The sequence below is a fragment of the Erithacus rubecula genome (assembly GCF_903797595.1).
Source record: "Erithacus rubecula genome assembly, chromosome: 1".
In the NCBI taxonomy this organism is placed as follows: Eukaryota; Metazoa; Chordata; class Aves; order Passeriformes; family Muscicapidae; genus Erithacus; species Erithacus rubecula.
Window position 1 is genome coordinate 28,456,065 of NC_136658.1, and position 17,371 is coordinate 28,473,435.

At 43.8% G+C, this 17,371-nt stretch overlaps 1 protein-coding gene across 3 annotated transcripts in view; it reads right to left on the reverse strand.

Moving 5' to 3' along the window:
• The window catches only part of LOC306804172 (alpha-2-macroglobulin-like), a 35,309-nt gene extending 17,938 nt beyond the window's left edge, over nt 1-17,371 (reverse strand). For 2 of the 3 annotated variants that reach the window (XM_079310439.1, XM_079310438.1), the window contains exons 1-16: nt 17,115-17,318; nt 12,966-13,149; nt 12,122-12,278; nt 11,512-11,564; nt 10,811-10,831; nt 8,328-8,496; nt 6,413-6,497; nt 5,584-5,707; nt 4,760-4,874; nt 4,525-4,634; nt 4,042-4,203; nt 3,554-3,781; nt 2,199-2,262; nt 840-982; nt 355-504; nt 14-184 (exon numbers count right to left, since the gene is read on the reverse strand). In XM_079310439.1, coding sequence (XP_079166565.1) covers nt 14-184; nt 355-504; nt 840-982; nt 2,199-2,262; nt 3,554-3,781; nt 4,042-4,203; nt 4,525-4,634; nt 4,760-4,874; nt 5,584-5,707; nt 6,413-6,497; nt 8,328-8,496; nt 10,811-10,831; nt 11,512-11,564; nt 12,122-12,278; nt 12,966-13,149; nt 17,115-17,203 — 2,025 coding nt within the window. In that variant the 5' untranslated portion in view covers nt 17,204-17,318. Of the gene's footprint in view, nt 1-13; nt 185-354; nt 505-839; nt 983-2,198; nt 2,263-3,553; nt 3,782-4,041; nt 4,204-4,524; nt 4,635-4,759; nt 4,875-5,583; nt 5,708-6,412; nt 6,498-8,327; nt 8,497-10,810; nt 10,832-11,511; nt 11,565-12,121; nt 12,279-12,965; nt 13,150-17,114 lie in introns of all 3 variants that reach the window. The other variant, XM_079310437.1, reaches the window with a different exon arrangement.

A 17,371-nucleotide genomic window follows, 5' to 3' on the forward strand; every position in this document is an offset into this window, starting at 1 on the left:
GGCTGGTGCTTACTTTGAGAATGTTGTAGGCATCCCCTTCACCGTCAGAAGAGATGGGTATATAGAGAAATCCATTTAATGACAGGTTGTCAAGTGACACACATGGATTTACATTGTCTTCTTCCAAGTAGTAGTCCCTGAAGCTATAACCCTGGCTTTCCTTCAGTGGGAGAAGATGATACACCTAGGGAAGTGCAAATATCAGGGAACAATGCAGCAGGTCATCACTTACAGGGACAGACACAAAAAAGCCAGTGTAAGGAATGCAACTGTAAAATTACATAGCCCCATGTTCTTAGTGAGTACTTGCTTGATTCTTGTACTTGCTCATTTCCAAAAGTAGCCAAGACTCACAGAGCTGGGAGAAAGCTCATTTTCAGGCTTCATAAGGAGAACACTCTTGTCCACTGCACGGAGGGCACACAGGGATCTTGGAGAGGCGTGGAGGTGCAGGTGTGTGTCAGAAGCAGGAAGACCTTCCTTGGGTGCAAAACTCAATCTCACCTGCAAATCCAAAAGGAAGTTCAAGCAACTACTTTTTCAGACACTGTTACATTATTATTCTGACACTTTTAGCCATGTCAACTGAGGTCTGCTAGTGTCTGATTCATCTTTGATCAATGTAATTAATAAAGATGAGTGATTCTCTTTTTGTTTCTGTCTTGCCCCACTTTTTTTTTCATAGCTTTGTAGCTTGTTCTGGTCACCAGTCCTCAGTCAACATCTGGTCAGAACACTTAACTGAACTCATTGTGAATTCTGCCTTCGTTCTGGAAATCTAAACTGAGCTGCTGTCCACAAGACAAACATGGGTTGCATAAGCCATGACTTATACTCACTTTATTGGGGAGGCACATTTCAACCTGGAAATCTTCTGAGCTGGCAATGACTTCCCCACTGGGTGAGGTGGTGTACACAAGCATCTGTGCCACGGGAGCAATTGCTGCCTCCACAGAGAAGCTCAGCTGAAATGTCCCGTAAGCTGACAGGGAGAACAAAAGGCTATTCAATATACTGGTTCCAGGATATACATTTGCTTTTCCCAGGTGGAAAAAAAAGCCAAGTTCACTCATGCTGAACATTTTTAGTTATCTGAGGCTGGAAAAATACACGACTAAAATTTATGGCTGCTGCCGAAGACACCTGCATTCAAAGACTGATTGTGAATTGACAAAAGACATGAGTTTGGAGGGCCTCAATCTGCCTTCTAGATTATCCGCAGTTCACATGTGGCATAATTTCTTGATGCTCCCAACCCTCTTTTCCCCTCAAGCTCCAACATCTACAAAAAAAATGGTTGAGGCAAAAAAAGTAAAGAGCTGTTGCATAGTATGACAGCAGTCAAGGTTGCAGAGTGGCCAAAATAATAACTTGGCAAGGTTGCTGCTAGGCAAGTGCTGGAACAGCAAACTATTGATCCAAGCATGGTAGAAAAAGGCCCTCTGTGCTGGAAAACTCATTCTACCTGGGCCTGAGCTTTATGTCACAATCTACACAAGGTGACAGAACATCCCTTGGTATCAGCCTTGGTTGGAGTTTAGTTACTGCTACTAGTGAGGATACAGAACTTTGCATAGCACATGAGATATTTTACAGCCATAATCTGTTTATATCCACTGCAGTGCAACTCCTTCTCACAGGCTTGCAAAATGCCTTTCCTCATTTTCAGAAGACATTTAAAGTTGCATCACAGCCTGTATCTGTTACTGGAATGTGTAATCTTTGAACATTTATGTGAATAAATCTAAATGTGCTGATTAGAATATAGGTATGCATGTGTTTGCATGCTTACAAGGCAGGAACAATACCAAAAAAAAAAAAAATTAGGGGAAGTGGGAGAGTCAAAGAAATGGAGGCACACTCTTCCTGCTTGTTGTACATATGAGTCTCACAACACTGGTAAGCATCTACAATCAGAATAGTGCTGGCTTTAGGAAATGGCCAAAACATTATACTGATTTTGGTTGAATTTTCTAACATTTTCTCGATTTAAAGAAAAAAGCACATATTGGAGCTCGGAGGAAACAAAACCACCTAAAGCCACTTCACCTAAAAAGGCTTAATTTTGAAAATGCAAACATTATGTGCAAAGTTTGAATGAAATGTTAAATTCAGTGTTTGAATTGAAGTAATTTATCTACATCCCCCCTTGCTCTAAATTCCCACCAGAAATGCTAGGAAGGTGTAGATCTGCTCACCATTTCCAGGATTCACAGTCAGATCATGGGTGCCAGCTAACACGATTTGTCCCTTGGCCATCACCTGTGTAACAGAGAAATCTCCCTGGAATTGTTGTTGCCAGTGTTGAAAGGCAGGAGAAGGAATGTCCAGTGGGTTAATTGTAAGAGTGTGAGCAACACCAAGAAGGTGCTGAACAAGTGCCAGGCTGGGATTTACTGGGTCTTTGGAGACAGAGATATTTGCTCCTAGCAGGACCACGTTGATCATACTTACCTTTGCTTTGATACATATTACATAAATAAATCAGCATTTTGCCTCTAATCACGCATAACTTTGGGAGTCATCTGCACATTTCTAACAGTTTGGAACAGACTGGAGGTCAAAAAGTCTCATTCCTCTCTCAATTGCATCATGATGCAGCATGAAGAAAAATTTCACCGAACTAGGTTTATAACTACACAGAGTTGGGACAGAAGAGCACAGGCTGCAAAGAGTAAGACTTAAACAAGGTACCTGAAGTCAGGCAGCAAGCAATAGTCTAAATGCTTCCTGTAATTACCTCATTTCTAGAAAAATATTCATTTTGCACAGTCAAAAATGCTTTTAATTAATTTAATTTTGATATGGAATATTTATTCCATAACAACATATTTGAATTTCAAGATGTGGGATCCACATCTGTAAAAATGGAAGTTCTCTCGCTATTTGTTTACCCTCTGTATATACATACTTAAAATCAATTTTCCCAGGCAACTGGGATAAACAAGTATCTTGTCCTCATTAATTTTTAACAGTTTTGAAAATAAGCACATAGACATCTCTAGCATAGGTTTGTTTTCTCTTTTGAATATCAGCCTAAGTCCCCTGATGTTATGTGCAGTCCACCAGAACTGAAGTGTTTGTTCTACTGATATTTATATTGCTCTCCAGAGCTACTCCTGTCTTCTCTGCTAGTGTCATTAAATGGGATAACCAGAAATCTAGGGAGAAAAACATTCTATTTGGATATTCATTTGATTCTTCCTGTTCTCCCAAGGGAGACTGACATTCCATTGTTTGGTCACAGTTCAATCAGTCTCTCTTCTCTGATCACCAGAATTAATAAATTCATAATTCTTGTGACAGTCTATTTCATGTTACAGTCTATTCCAATTAATGTGGTCTCCCAACATTCTGCACACAGAAGACAGAGAAAAAAGAAACATTAGGGAAGTGTATTTAAATTGCACTGCAGGCCACAGTTTCCATTTCAAATGCTCTCCATCATTTCTGGCTACCTAGCAGTGCTCTGGTTGCCCATCAGGGAATACAGCTGCAGGTGACACAGTATTTTCTGTGGCCACAGATAAAAGTAACCCTGAATATGTCTTACCAAATAATAAATGACAATTTTCTTCTGCTCCCCTAGGGCTTCTGGTGCGAGGATATAATGCACCTGGACTTCTGCTGAGGAGCCACAAGTTAATGTCTCAGGCTTTGGCTCAATTTTGAGGAAGCTCTTACTGAGGGAATAAGAGCGAGTGACTCTGCGTGTGGAATGCTCATAGGATGGTGTCATCCAGTCACTGTCATAGCAGTTCAGTTCAGGTTTATGATCTGCCTGAGAAAGAAAATTAAGTAAAAACAAACAAAATCAGGTATAAAGTAACATAAAGGTCCACAGAAGAGCTTTGGACATGTTCTGTATTTAACATTCTTAGGAGATTGTGGATAGCATGCAGAGAAGACACAGAGAAGTGAGGTGACCCACCAGGAAACTTGCCTTACTTTCCAGCTAGCAGAAAAGACTGATAACCCATGGATAGACATTTCCCCTGTTGAAGAGAAAGACAGAGGCTTGCCCCTGTCTCTGCCACTCACTCGGATTTCCAGGGAGAGTTCTGTGAAGCTGGTAGTGTCTATGGAAAACCAGGATTGTCCATGCTCATCTGTAGTGTAATTCCCTTTGTATTTGTTTCCACCCACAGTAATCGTGACGGTTTCATTGGCAAGTGGAGCATCAGTGCCATCGACCAGTTTCACCTAACAGAGCAACAACAAACTTCGGTTTTTAGGCCAGCAACAAAAAGCAATTCCCAAGTAATACATCCTCTTCCCTCTTTTCCTCCTTGCCAGGTAGGATATTTTTTGATAGAGAAGAACAAAGGAAAAGAATGTGGAAAGGTGAGAGGCACATGAGTTGTCTGAGGGAAAATTTTCAGCAAAGCACCCCAGTCAGCCCATGGAAATGATCTATTAGGATCCTAAATTCCTCAGTAGTTGTAACAACAATCTCTCTGATGGGACTGTGCACTTGTGTGTTTGCTGTGCCATTCATTGCCCGTGCTTTCAGAAGTTCCTTACCATCCCAAAGAGAGGGATCCCTGGTTTGTACGCATAGTCCAACAGGTCAAAGCGGATTTTGCCCATGGTGGATGTGATGCCACAGGAGCCTGTTCCAGTCATCTCTACTCCTAAGACAAAGAACAGTAAAGAGGGATCATTAATGAATTTCTAGTAATATTGCTCCACCTTCCTCGTGTTTGCCAGTTCCTCATTGTAGCCTGTCATCACTTTGCCTTCCTCACATCCTACATACCTGTGCCATCTTCTGTGATTTTGCCTTGTACCTCAATGCTCATCTCGTATCCCTTGCGTAGGAGCTGAAACACCTTGGTCTTCACCACACCAGAAACACACCCACGAGCATCTGCCTAAGCGAGGGATTGGAGAGGAAATGGAAATTCTGTGAACAAAGCTTGTGCCTTGAGGAATGAGAATAGATACCCCAAACCCAACATGCTTAACTTCTGTTCATGAAATTCTAGAATTTTTCAAGGGTTGTCTCCAAGACCAGAACTTGTGTTCAGCCTGTTTCCTAGTGTTTCATCCACACATTCTTTGTGTTTTGTGAGTTACCTGACACACAGTTTTCCAATGGCCACCCTGGTTTCCTAGTTAATTTCTTCCTGCCTTGGTTCTGTTTTTCTTCCTATTTCTTCCATTGTCTTCTGCCTTTATCTTGTTGCCCTTTCTCCTGTATTTGACCCATATACAATACCACCTCATCTTTGTTCTCTATATAGCCTTCTTGTTTTCTCCTCATCTTTGCTCCTTGCTCAGCCAGTCCATCTGTTAGATATTTCTAGTTGGAAATTTCCTTCAAAGAGTCTTTTCTCAGTTTGTGGAACAATACCAAAGACCTCATGGCTGGCAGCTGGAGGTTTGTCACTAGTTTCAATGGGGTCAGGTTTTCCTCATCAGTTGCTTCCAATTTAATGATCCCTCTGAGATTCTCTGCTTTTCCCTGGAGAGAATGCTGTCCCTGATGTCCTGCAGTCTCCCAACATATCTGATCTCTCTTGAGACAACCTTGCCCACTAACCTTCACAAAAACCACTACATTTTGACCTTGGGACTCACCTGCCTAGTGAATTCTTCACACACAGATTCTACTTCTTTTCCGTAACAACTTGAAACAGACTGGGAAAATTTCCGGCACACCTGGACATTCACCAAGCCAGGAACAGGCTTCCCATAGGTGTACCTAATCACAATGTGTGGAACAATGTATCAGATAGACAATCTGTCACAGTCACACTCAGACACATCTCCTTAAAGACATCTGTGGATGATTTCGTAATACTTCTTAAAGGCTGATTAATCTGGCATTTTAATGATTTCCATCATTTCCATAGTGAGATTCTTACATCATCCATGGAAGATATATTAATCCTGTTCTAGGTGGGATGTCTATGAAGAAAAAGGTTGACTTCAGATAATTTTTTCAGCCATGAGCATTCCTGCTCAGAGTTCAATGAAGAAATAGAAAGGCAAACAGGTACTCAGAAGGAGTGATTTATGAGTTAAAAATGACAACACTGGGTTTGCATTGCCAATTTTAATGATGTCTGATCTGATATCTTGGTGTATTTGAGGGCTCAGTATTGGCAGAGAAGCTCTAACTGAAAAAACGTAAAAATAGAAAGAGAAAATGTGAAATAAACTGGGAAGAGAAAGATGCAGATTTGTTTGACATAGTCTTTTAAAAAACACAGGGAAGACCCTTCAATTTGACCATTCAGGCCAACCAGCAGGTTCAGGACTGACAGAATGAATTAAGTGTTCACTATATGCCTGGGAAAAGTTTAAAAACCCTCTTTCTCCTCCTCCTCCTCACTTCTTTTGGTCCTCAGCAAAAAGGCAGAGTGAAGGATAAGCAAGAGAGATTTACTGGAGCCCTGTGACTCACAGACCACAGACAGACACTGGAAGCTCGTTGTCCTTAATAGTGATCATCTTTGGGACCTTCACCAGGACCTCGAACCTGGGCAGCACTGGATGGAAGAGAGAAAGTCTGGTATGAGAAGAGTGAATGAGAGCTGTGTACTACACAGCAGCCCAAGCACAGAGCTAGGATCATCTTCATGGGAACCTCTCTCTGTCTTCAGTACAGATCTCTACCCCTTCCATAGGTTTTCTCTGCCTTCCCTACTGTTTGGGTTCAAAGGCCACTAAGGACATTTGTAGAGCTTACCTTCCCTAATTTTCAGCACAGGCTTATGTGGCACCAGATAGTGAGCATATCCCTCCCCTGTGTCCATTCAGAAAGACACACTGGTCCTGTGGTTGTGTTCACTATGCATAATTTGCAGGTGGGACTTGGAGCAGCACATTCACCACCTTTGTAATTAACCACATTGAAATTCCCCAAACCATTAATTCTCTTGGCTGATTCTTACTGTTCTGGAGATCCAGAGTTAGTCCTACACTCACTAAGATGCACCTTGGGATGTCATCCTGCATACCCAGAGAGTTCCACTGAATCTAGCCACAGACTCTCAGACTCTCTCTATATTTCCAAGTGGAAGAGGCAGTACAAAAACCCAATAAAAAGGGGCACAAGTAAAATACATATTTTGCTCCTGAGTATTAATTTTCATCCCTCTTCCCATATTGCATCCTGCAGCCCTACACCACCGACTCATCATGCCCAGGACTGGACTGAAGCATGTAATATCCAGCTTCCAGGTGGTGCAGCTGAGGATTTTTTCACAGTGCAAGGAAATAAGAGCAGGGAATGGAAAATAACCCTGGGTTATACAGTTTAGGCATGAATTTGCCTCTAAGATGGGAGGCAAGGCTCAGTGTTACAACCCCAGGGCACATTTCCTCTAAAGACTGTAAGAGAAAGAGTAATAGGAGGAATTTGCAGGAAAAAGACTAAAGAAGAAAAGGAAAGAAAAAACAGTTTAGTAAGAGGCTAACAAAGGGACATAACATCTTTGATTTTGTGGGGCATTCAGAATGGTCTTTGTGGGAAGAGGAACACACCATGTCACCACGGCACCATGTCGAAGCCCATAACCTGGTTTGTGGCCAAATTATTCACCATGCCTGACTTGAAGCCAAACAAGCCATATCCCATGGACTTCAGTGGCAATCTATGGTCTGCATATTCCAGAAAGAGCAGGTCCTGATCAGTATTTGGTCTTCAAGTAGAGTCAGTGGAGAGGCTGGGAGTGTGAAACACTGGCCAATCAACCTTCTCAAATGTGCACTAATACAGAATACAGAATACACATCTACAATCACCGAAGAGGGTTTGTTAGAAAAGTGGGGGTTAAAAGGCTCCCTGCAGCACCATATTCCACCTTACTCAGTCTCTCCTAGCAGTCTGTTTGTAACATGCACGGATTGTTCCTCAATCACAAATTTTCTGCCAAACATTTCTAAGCTTTCACAGAGACAAGGAAGAGCAAAAATAGAGAGGACTACGAATGGAGAAAGAGACTTTATGCAGATGATGAGAGAAGCAAAATAGTCACCAAAATACTGTCATCTCTTGCTTCATATCTAGTGCTACTTGCAATGAGCTGCTGGACTGGAATCAAGTAAGACACAAGTCAGCTGAAATTGGTGCCATGAGCCATGCACAGGAATTCTGGATGTCCTATGCCCCCAAGAGCACTATGAGCAAATACAAGCTCAGGCAAGTTGCAGAGATGCTGTAAAGTAAGCAACCACTTTTGACAGTGCTTTCTGGCTCAGTCCCTATGAACCCCATTTCCTGTTATATTCAGTCCCTCCCTTCTCCATGTTGTTTCCAGGAAATTCCAAATTAAGTGGTCACAGTAAAGGCATTACTGTCAAATTCCTCTCCTTACCAAATTCCTCCACACTGAAGGAGTGCTCCACATGGGATGAGAAGCTCTTCTGCACAACTATTTTGTAGGAGCCTTGGATGGGATCCGAGGTGAGGGGGAAGGAGAGCTGTGTGAAGCCTGTCTCTAGTTCCACCCCCTGCCACTGATACACACGGTTCCTCTGGGGATCCTGCAGGGGAGGGCAGCAGAGTCACAAGACAGCACAGGGACAGAGCAGTGCAGCACCCACTGTATGCACATCCCAGCTGGGAAACACCTATCTGTAATCATGCAACAATCTGAGAGGTTCTGAAAGCACTTACCTGTCAATTCTGCACGACTTGCATGCAGGAAAGCTTTTAAACACTTTTCACGCTCAGGGGTGTTGTCTCCCCCTCAGCTCTCCCTGCAAAGGATGGGGCCAGGAAGCTTGGCAAGACAGACTGGCAGGGTAACAGAAGGGAACAGAATTGGGATCAGAAGTAAGTGGAGCATGTGGAGAAAAGAGGGAAGTTTCAGCCTCCTTCCCTGGCCATACAGCATGCAAAATTTTGTTTTTTGCCTGCCTGGAATGAAGACTGCTGGAGCACCAGTACACAATCTGCTGAGGAATCAGACACCTGAGTTATCTATGGGACTGAGAAATGTGTAAGTGCAAGAGTCCTAAGCTAGTGGTCAGGAAGGATGGTGACAGCAGCAGAGGAGAGTATCCTTCCACATATAGGCATCCAGCTGAGAGCCCTCCCTCGTGTCTCCATGCCCCTAAAGCTGGAGCTGAAGTGTCACCCCTACCACATTGGTGTATTGCTCATTATTAACTGACTATCAATAATTAATCCCCTCAGCCCCAAATTTATTGTAGAAGTCACTGAAACAACCCAGTGGTTCTGCATGGTTTAATGCATCCTTTTCAGGCTCCTCAGCAGGATAGTTAATGTTTATAGTCTTTCATTTTCTGCCTGCTCTTTACATTGTACCTTGGCTGTCGCCAGAAGTTTATTTACTCTAGATAGGTGTGTGACTCAAGGTATGTGACTATGTGCATTTACCTCACTGAGATATTATCTCAGGGCTTAAGGAAAATGGAGATGTGTATGACATCTCCCAGTTGGAGGTCATCAGTCAGGGGGAAGAAGGGGGGCCATGTTCCCAAGAATTCACCTGGGACAGTGGCACAGTCAGAAAAATGCATCCCATGGCTCTGACCACATCCTCTTCATGTTCCAACCCTGCTGAAAAGTTCACCCTTATTGTGAGGGACACCACTTGGCTTCCTCGAAGGAGGAATTCAAGTAAATGTTTACATTAATGTTTGCAATTCATGCTTGGCTTGTGAACTTGTTGCCATTCCTGTGATGTATCTATAGGGAAGGCCTGAAAGCCAGGTTGTTTTCTTCCTCAGAAAGGTATTCTATTTTTTTAAAATTACACAAAGGTTATGAAACTATTCAGCTTGTTAGGCAAAGACATATTTTTGGAGGCAGTGGAGAGAACACTTGCTTCTTTCATGAAATTCCTGTACTCAGTAAAGTGTCATCTCATTGAAAGGGAAGGGACCCCATGGGACAGCCCTAGCCAAAGGCAGTTCTGAGCTGCTCCCTTCAGACTGCTAACCACACCTCCCACTGTCTTACTCTTCTTTCTCCAATATTCACACATCAACTGTGACCCACCAGCTCTGCAGCTCTTTTTTGGAAGTTTGTTGATGGGAAGAGAGAATGACAGCACTGAAAAGAGGACACAAAAAAGGGGCACAGCCTGATTTTGGCCTACCTTATATCTCCTCTACTGTGATGATTCTCTAGCTCTAGACAGAGATGGTGCAGAATTCAGACAGCAACCCCACACAGCAAGGAGTAAAAGAACGGACTACACAGGACTCATTAATCACATCAACCAAAATAAAATGTGTGCACACTGATTTCAGGGTCAGTCCATGAGCCCTCATCACATTACCTTTTTGAAAAGAAGATATCCCAAATGACAATTGTAAATTTTGGGTTCTCATCTGAAAAAGTGAGTGCTTGAATAATTAAAACATCCTTCCTGTAACTTTTGCCTGCCTCTGATGTTCAACCATTAAAAAAACAACAGACAAAAAGATCTGGGAAGACAGGGTATGTCTGCTCTACCTAATTTTGTTTCTCTGGTTTAACAGAGGTTTAACAGTGGTCTCTAATTTCAACCACACTTGGCAGACAGAAACTCTCTGTTCTGACTGGGAAGAGGAATAAGCCATTTTGATGACCTCTAGCCAAGTGTAGTTCTGTTCATAGCATGGCTTGTAAAGGTTAATTAGTTTTCTCCTACAGCTCATTCTGTGATAAAAGAACCATTGTTGGAACTTATTTTGATGCCCAGCTACTCAGCCTTCCTTTAACCAAAGGGAAAAGGTCACAGACCCACAATTTTCCCTTTGCCCCTCAGCCTGAAAACACCACTGGGGACTGGTACCTCTGTGCCTGCACATTCTTCTGCAAATAATAATGGAGTTTTCCACTCACCTGAACGTAGACAAAGGGAAACTGTGGGTAAAGAGCAAAAGGAAATAAATGTTAGAAACATTAATCACACAGAAGCAATTTCCAGATTTGGACTGAAGGGCAGAAGAACAAACTTCTTAGAAATCCTTGGGATTGTTCCCTCTCTGAACTTGCTCTTTTTTCTTGGTCCTTGATAGCTAAGGGAATATTTTCTGTAATATTTTAGGGCTCTGACCTTTAGTCTTACCTCACTATGAAGATGTGATGAAGCATGAGTTTTCAGAGCTTGTCTGCATGAGGGACTGATTGGCAAATAAAATAAAAGGTGGGCTTGCACCCCTGACCAGCTCCATAGAACCAAGCTCCTGTCATGCTGCTGTCTAAGTGTGGGATTCCCCCCACTGCAGAAACAGCTGCACACCTGTCACTACCAGGGGAAACCTGTCCCACACATTTTTTCCAGTGATAAGATTCCTGCCCACATGCTAAGCCATATACATTGATTTACAAATCTGGTTTTAAACATCTACATGCTTCTGAAAAGTGGGATGTTTTTAGTAGAGATAGGTGGAGTGAGTCCTAGGATAGAATATGGAACAGGTAAAGCATGGAGTGAGAGAATATCATATGCTTTAAAGGCTGTCCTCAGTGGTTCTGGATGATACCAATGGTGTTAATTAGGAATTGAATCTCCTGGCTAACAACAAGGAATTAAGGCTCACCTTCTCATTCAGTGGGTAGAAGTCTTTGTCCAGAGAGACGATCCGAAACTGAACTGAAGAGTGTAACAGAAAAAAAGGAAATTCCACTGTTAAGTTTGTAGTCATCACCAGGAAATGTCAATATTTCAATAATTTAGAACTCAGATTCATTCCACAGATCAACAGGCTCTGAATTGAGACCTCCAAGTAATAGAAACAATTACTTCAGGCACTTTCTGTTGCAGATAGTCAGGGGCAGATAAATTTAGAAGGATAATCAGGTCTTGGCTGAATTGAATTATCTCTTGAGAGTGCCTGTCCTGCTGTGTTGATTCTGTTGCAGCCAAGGGAGACTCTGCTTTGCAGTCATCCCAGTTTTGTGCCTCTCCTTGAGTAGCATGGATTGGAGCCAGTGCCTACCTCTGGCTGAGATGCTGTGCCTGGAGAATGAAGACTAGGAATGATGAAAGCACCGTGAACTAGACCTCAGCTGACAGAGGCAAGGTTCACTGAGTACCTTAGATGCCCCATGAAGAAATCTGAATGCTTTAATAGACGTATGGCACGTCTGGAGAATGGAGCCCTTAAGATTTTTTGCTGTTAGAGTCAACACCAGCCCAATTCCTGGTACCTGTCTGTCCAGGCTTGTAGATGGGTTTGTCTGTCTGGACGAAGACCAAGCTCTCAGAGTTCTTGACCAGCACTGACTTGCGGCTCTTGTACTGCAGCGTGTCCCCTGTCACCGTCACCGTGAGAAAGGCCACTGATGTGCTATTGGATTTGGGAAGCTAAGGAGAATGAAGAGGATAACTGCTTTACTGATTCACCCCATTGCACTGAGTGTTGAAGCTAGCTGGGTCAGAAAGTTCCCTAAAGGGACAAAAAAGATTAAGTGCAGGGAGCAAGAAAAAAGCCATGATTGCCTTCCTCCATTTATATATTTTTCTCAGAGAAATATTGAGCTTGATCTCATTTTATCACATGATTTCTCAAAAAGAAAATTAACCCAGATTCATTAATTAAGGTATGGAACCTGTTGCTTATATTACTCACCAGTCAGCTTTCTGCAGTAAAAAATTGTGAATAGGCTCCAGAAGCAGCCATATGACTTAATGGACCTCACTGTCTTTAACAATTCCCTACCTTCCACAGTTTTCACTCCATGCTGATATTTTTCATCTCAGACTTACACATATCAAACAAACATGGGGCACATTCTGTCAGCCAAACTTTCAAAGGACTTCTCTAAGACATGCACACAGAGAAGCATCATGTGGAACACAGAATTTGATAATGGGGGGAAATTAGCCCTCATAAAACTACCGCGGTCAGTTATCCACATTGAGTTAATTATTTTGTTTGACTTATCTTAGGGGTCTCTGTTTGCAGTGTGCGTTATTTCTAATTTCTGGACTGTTTGGATCTACTATGCCACATCAACAGACAAGATCATCCCACAAGGATGAGGTACTCACAGAGAAAGGGATGCAGGTGAACACATCTTTCTCTGACACCACATCATCAATCAAGCTCCTATTCTCCCCAAGGTACTCGAGTGTGGCACTCAGTGTCACAGACTCGTTCAGGTGGGTCAGCTGAACACAGACTTTCTCTTGAGAATCCGTGTGTATCAAAAAGGGCACTAGCACCATGTACTGCCTGTGAAGAGAGGGAAGCAAGGAAGATCAGAAATGTGAAACAATTTTAAGGCAACAGTACTAAGTGAAGGGAAATTAACATATCAGCATGCCTAATTCATTGCCATCCCTGCGAATTGCAGTGCATATAACATGAGCATTCATTTTATTTTGGGTTTATACATATTAAACGGTCTAACTAATTAGCCTAAAAGCAAGAAAATGCTTGCAGTTGAAGGAACAATTTCTATGCTAATAGAGAGTGCTTTACAAAGGATGTTTTGTTTGGCTTCACAGCAGGGAGTAAGGACAGTTTGAAAGGTTTCAGGCTGTTAATTGAATTTTGTATATCCCACAATCTCCTTTTGAGACTCAAAGGCATTAGCTAAAAACAGTTGAAAAAAACCACCCACTTTTCTGGCTGCTCCAGCCTTTGCCTATCCAGGTTTCCAGAGCCTTCACATGCTGAGCAAAGATGTGAGTGCTTGCAGCTTGGGACCTTATTAAGACAAGCACACAAAGGATTTCAGAATGTAGTGTTTTATTGCAACTCAAGTGTACTTGCATCTTCAAAGAGCTTTTGACAAAGGTCCTTCACAAAGGACCCTTAAACTAAGCTGCTATTCAATAAAAGGGATCATTTTGCTAATAAATCAAATTATTAATTCTGTCCTGCATTAATTGGTTGAAAGATAGGACAGAAGGGGTAGGAACTAGTGAAAACTTCCAGAGTTTGTGTTGAGATCCCTGCTCTTCAGGACATAAAATAATCTTGGAAGTACATTTCCCCAAAATTGTGCAGGATATGGAAATTCTAGAAATTAACTTGCCTATTTGTGGAAAAGATTTTTTTGTATGATAAAACTGAGTGTCAAAAAGAACAAATGAACTGTTGATAAAGGGAAAATAATAATCTAGCTCCTACCACTCAGACTTGAGCACTGTTGGTCATTCTTGGAAAATTCTCAATCGGTAATAAGCATCAGACAGACTGTCGGGAAGAGTTCAGAAAGGAATAGAGGACAAATCCAGATGCATCCACCCAGAGTTACATTTTTACCTGTACTTTGCACTTTCTGGGGAGTCCTAAAGCTATTGTGGAGGCAGTGGGATTTGGGCAGCACCTGCATTTCCTTCAGCATGAGGCAGCACTGTGGTGAAATGTGGTGAGGAGGTGCTGGCAGCTCTGCTCAGCCAGGGCTGCTGCAGAAGCTGTGAAAGGAGGGAACTCCAGCCTCCCAGAGAACGAGTTACAACTTGTGACTCTCTACTTTCTCCAGCATTCCCTTTCTTCCACAACCTTCTTGCCACGGATTCAGCCCATGCTGCTTCCCCTAATGCCATTTCCCCTGCCCCTGTCAGTGGCACTGGCAATGTGACAATAACATCCACTCTACAGAAAGGACAGCATGACCTAGTTTGTGGGGAATTTGGCCTCATTTCTCTTCCTGTTCACTGTTCTGCTGAGATTTTGGCCAACTTGCAGAACTTCCCTTTAGGCTGGCTTCCCTGCCTTTGAAACAAAGATATAAACCATGCTGTTTATAGATCTCTCTTTAGATGTTTTGGGATGTGTTGTTGAGAAGAGACAGATGAATTAAATTACCATGAGCATTTTAAGTAACTTGGGTCACAAAATCCACGTATAGACATTCCATGACAAAAAGCATCTGGGCTGACAAAAGAGACCTCAACATGCAACGAGCTGCTCTGACAAGAAAGGCAGTGACTCTGACAGAGGTGTGCATCAAGGAGGAACAGGAGACCCTAGAGATGGTGGCTGAGGGTAAAATGGTGAGTTTGTCTATACAGAGAAGGTAATACTGTAGTTCAAGGTGAAATAATGTCTGTCTGTGTATTGACTCTCAGCTACTTACTAGAACAAGCACCCAGCCAAAGAAGGCAGTGAATTTCATCAGCCCAAATCCATACCTGCCAATTCAAGTGTCATTATGACCTCACACTTATGACCAAATGCAGAGTACTCCCAAGCATGTCCACTGCACTGTAAAACAGCTTACTTGCACAACCAGAGCAAGAGAAAAATAGCTTTGGCTGCATTCTTCCAAAATGTTTTGTTTACAAAGGACCTCTGGATGTCTAAAGCCCACCTTCTCTCCTGGAACAGGACTTTTCCAAAGGACACTATAGATGGAGTTTCTACCATCTATCTGGGTCACCTGTTCCAGTGCTGCACTAGCTTGATGAATATGTGTTTTTTTTTTTTCTAGTATGTAATCTGAGCTTTAATTGTGCCTCCTGTCCAGCTGGCCACCTCTGAAACAGAAATAGCAGCACCTATTTCTGCCCAAAGGAGTGATACCTCTGCTTGCATAGGACACAGTAAGCAAGTCTTGGTTGGAAGTTTAATTTTTGTCTTCAGCTCAAGGGTTGCTTTCTTTCTGTGTTGTATACAGCATCTCATCTATCCTGCACCCACAACAAAACCACTAGCCTTATGCTACCTAGCAGTTCACTGCTTGGAACTGCCTCCCTGCTGGGCTCCTGTGTTCCTTCTGTGGACCCCAACAATGGCCCTCTTTGTCCCACCTCTCAGCCTTTCTTTGTTCTTCCCTCCCAGAACAGGGCTCAGGTAAGGGACTAAAAGTAGCTTAAAAGAATGATGGAAAGAGACTCTTGCCAAGGAACAGGACAAGGGGGAATGGATTCAAACTGGAAGAGAATAAGTTTGGATTAGATATTAGGGAGAAATATTTTCATTATGAGGATGATGAAGCACTGGCACAGATTGCCCAGACAAGCTGTTGCTGCCCCATCCTGAAGCTCTGAGCTTCCCCATCCATAGCAACCTGGTCTAGAGAAAGGTGTCCCTGTCCATGGCAGGGGGTTTGGAACTGAGTGATTTTTAAGGTGTCTCCCAGCCCAGGCCATTCAGTGTTGCCCATAGGTTTGAACAGAATGTTTTCATTCCCTTTCCTCCTGATGTTGGGCAAGATGAATTAAGATTGCTTAATCTTCACTGCTTAGTAACATCAGATGACTGTAGGGGGACCAGAGAGCTCTGCCTGACCCCAAAGCAGACTTGGTTGGCTGATCTACCCAAGGCACCCAACAGGGCAGACAAGCGAGGGGTGGATGGCACAGAGTGAATCAGGGGTCCTGCAGGCTGGCCCAGCTCTGAGCACACAGCAAGTGCAGCAGCAGTGCTGCACCTTCAGCCAGCACTGTGGCACTGCTCGTGGCCATGGAATCTCTGCAGCAAGCCTTACAAGACCCGTGTTGGTGAGAACTGAGCCTCTGTCAGTGCAGCAGGAGGAACAGCAAGGTCCCAGCCAGCCCAGAGGCTCCAGAGCAGCACTGCCTGGTGGGCAAGGCTGGGTGGGCATGCTGGGCTCCTGCCATGCCAGGCTGGCTCTCTGCTGGTGCCACGGGCAGAGCCCAGGCTCAGCCACGCTGCTGGGCTGTGCAGCCCTGCCCTGGAGGTCCGGGGAGAGCGCTGGCACCAGCCCAGCCTCCCTGCCGGAGGAAGGGAATCTAGGTCACAGATCCTCTCTGAGAACAAGCACATCTGATGCTGCCAAGGGAAACAAACTGGCAGGAGAAAGGGGAACAAACTGGCTTGAAAGCAACAGGAGGATGGGGAGAAGTAACTCAGGGATTGAAACAAGGATACCCCGGGAAAGGTAAGCACCTGGATTCCAGCACCATGCCCACAACATCCCAGGCCCTCAGAGGCTTCTAGGCAGAAACATCCTTAGGCAAAGGTGTTGAGAGGATCCAGGTTGGGACTGTGAGGCAGCTGCAGGGCAGGACTGTGGGCACTGGGGGAAGGTGGAGGGAAGGAGACCACTGGCACAGGTAGTTCTGGGGAGGGGTTCCAGGGCTGGACAGCCAGGGATTTCAGGATGGGAATGGGGACCACTGTCAGAGCTGTGCAGGAAACTCAGGACTTGGTTATTAGTGGGAACAAAACTGAAGGAATAAGGGAGCACTTAGACCTCCCTCCCCCCTCCGCATGTAGCTTACGGTTCTGTAGTGAGAGCAGTGTGTCCAGGAAGGAAGAAGAGAAGAAGGAGGAAGATGTTTGGCTTGCTGGGCAGCTTGTCCTTCCCCATGGTGCAGAGCAAGTCGTGGTGAGCCAAGCAGTGCTGCTGTTTTCCTGCACCTTGTAATTCTCCTCCACTGTGTGCTCTCTCAGCCTCTTTATAACTGCTCTCTGCAAACAGCCCAGGGGCTGGAGGAGATAAGGGCTGGGGGCCAGGGCCCATCCGGAAACAGGGAGA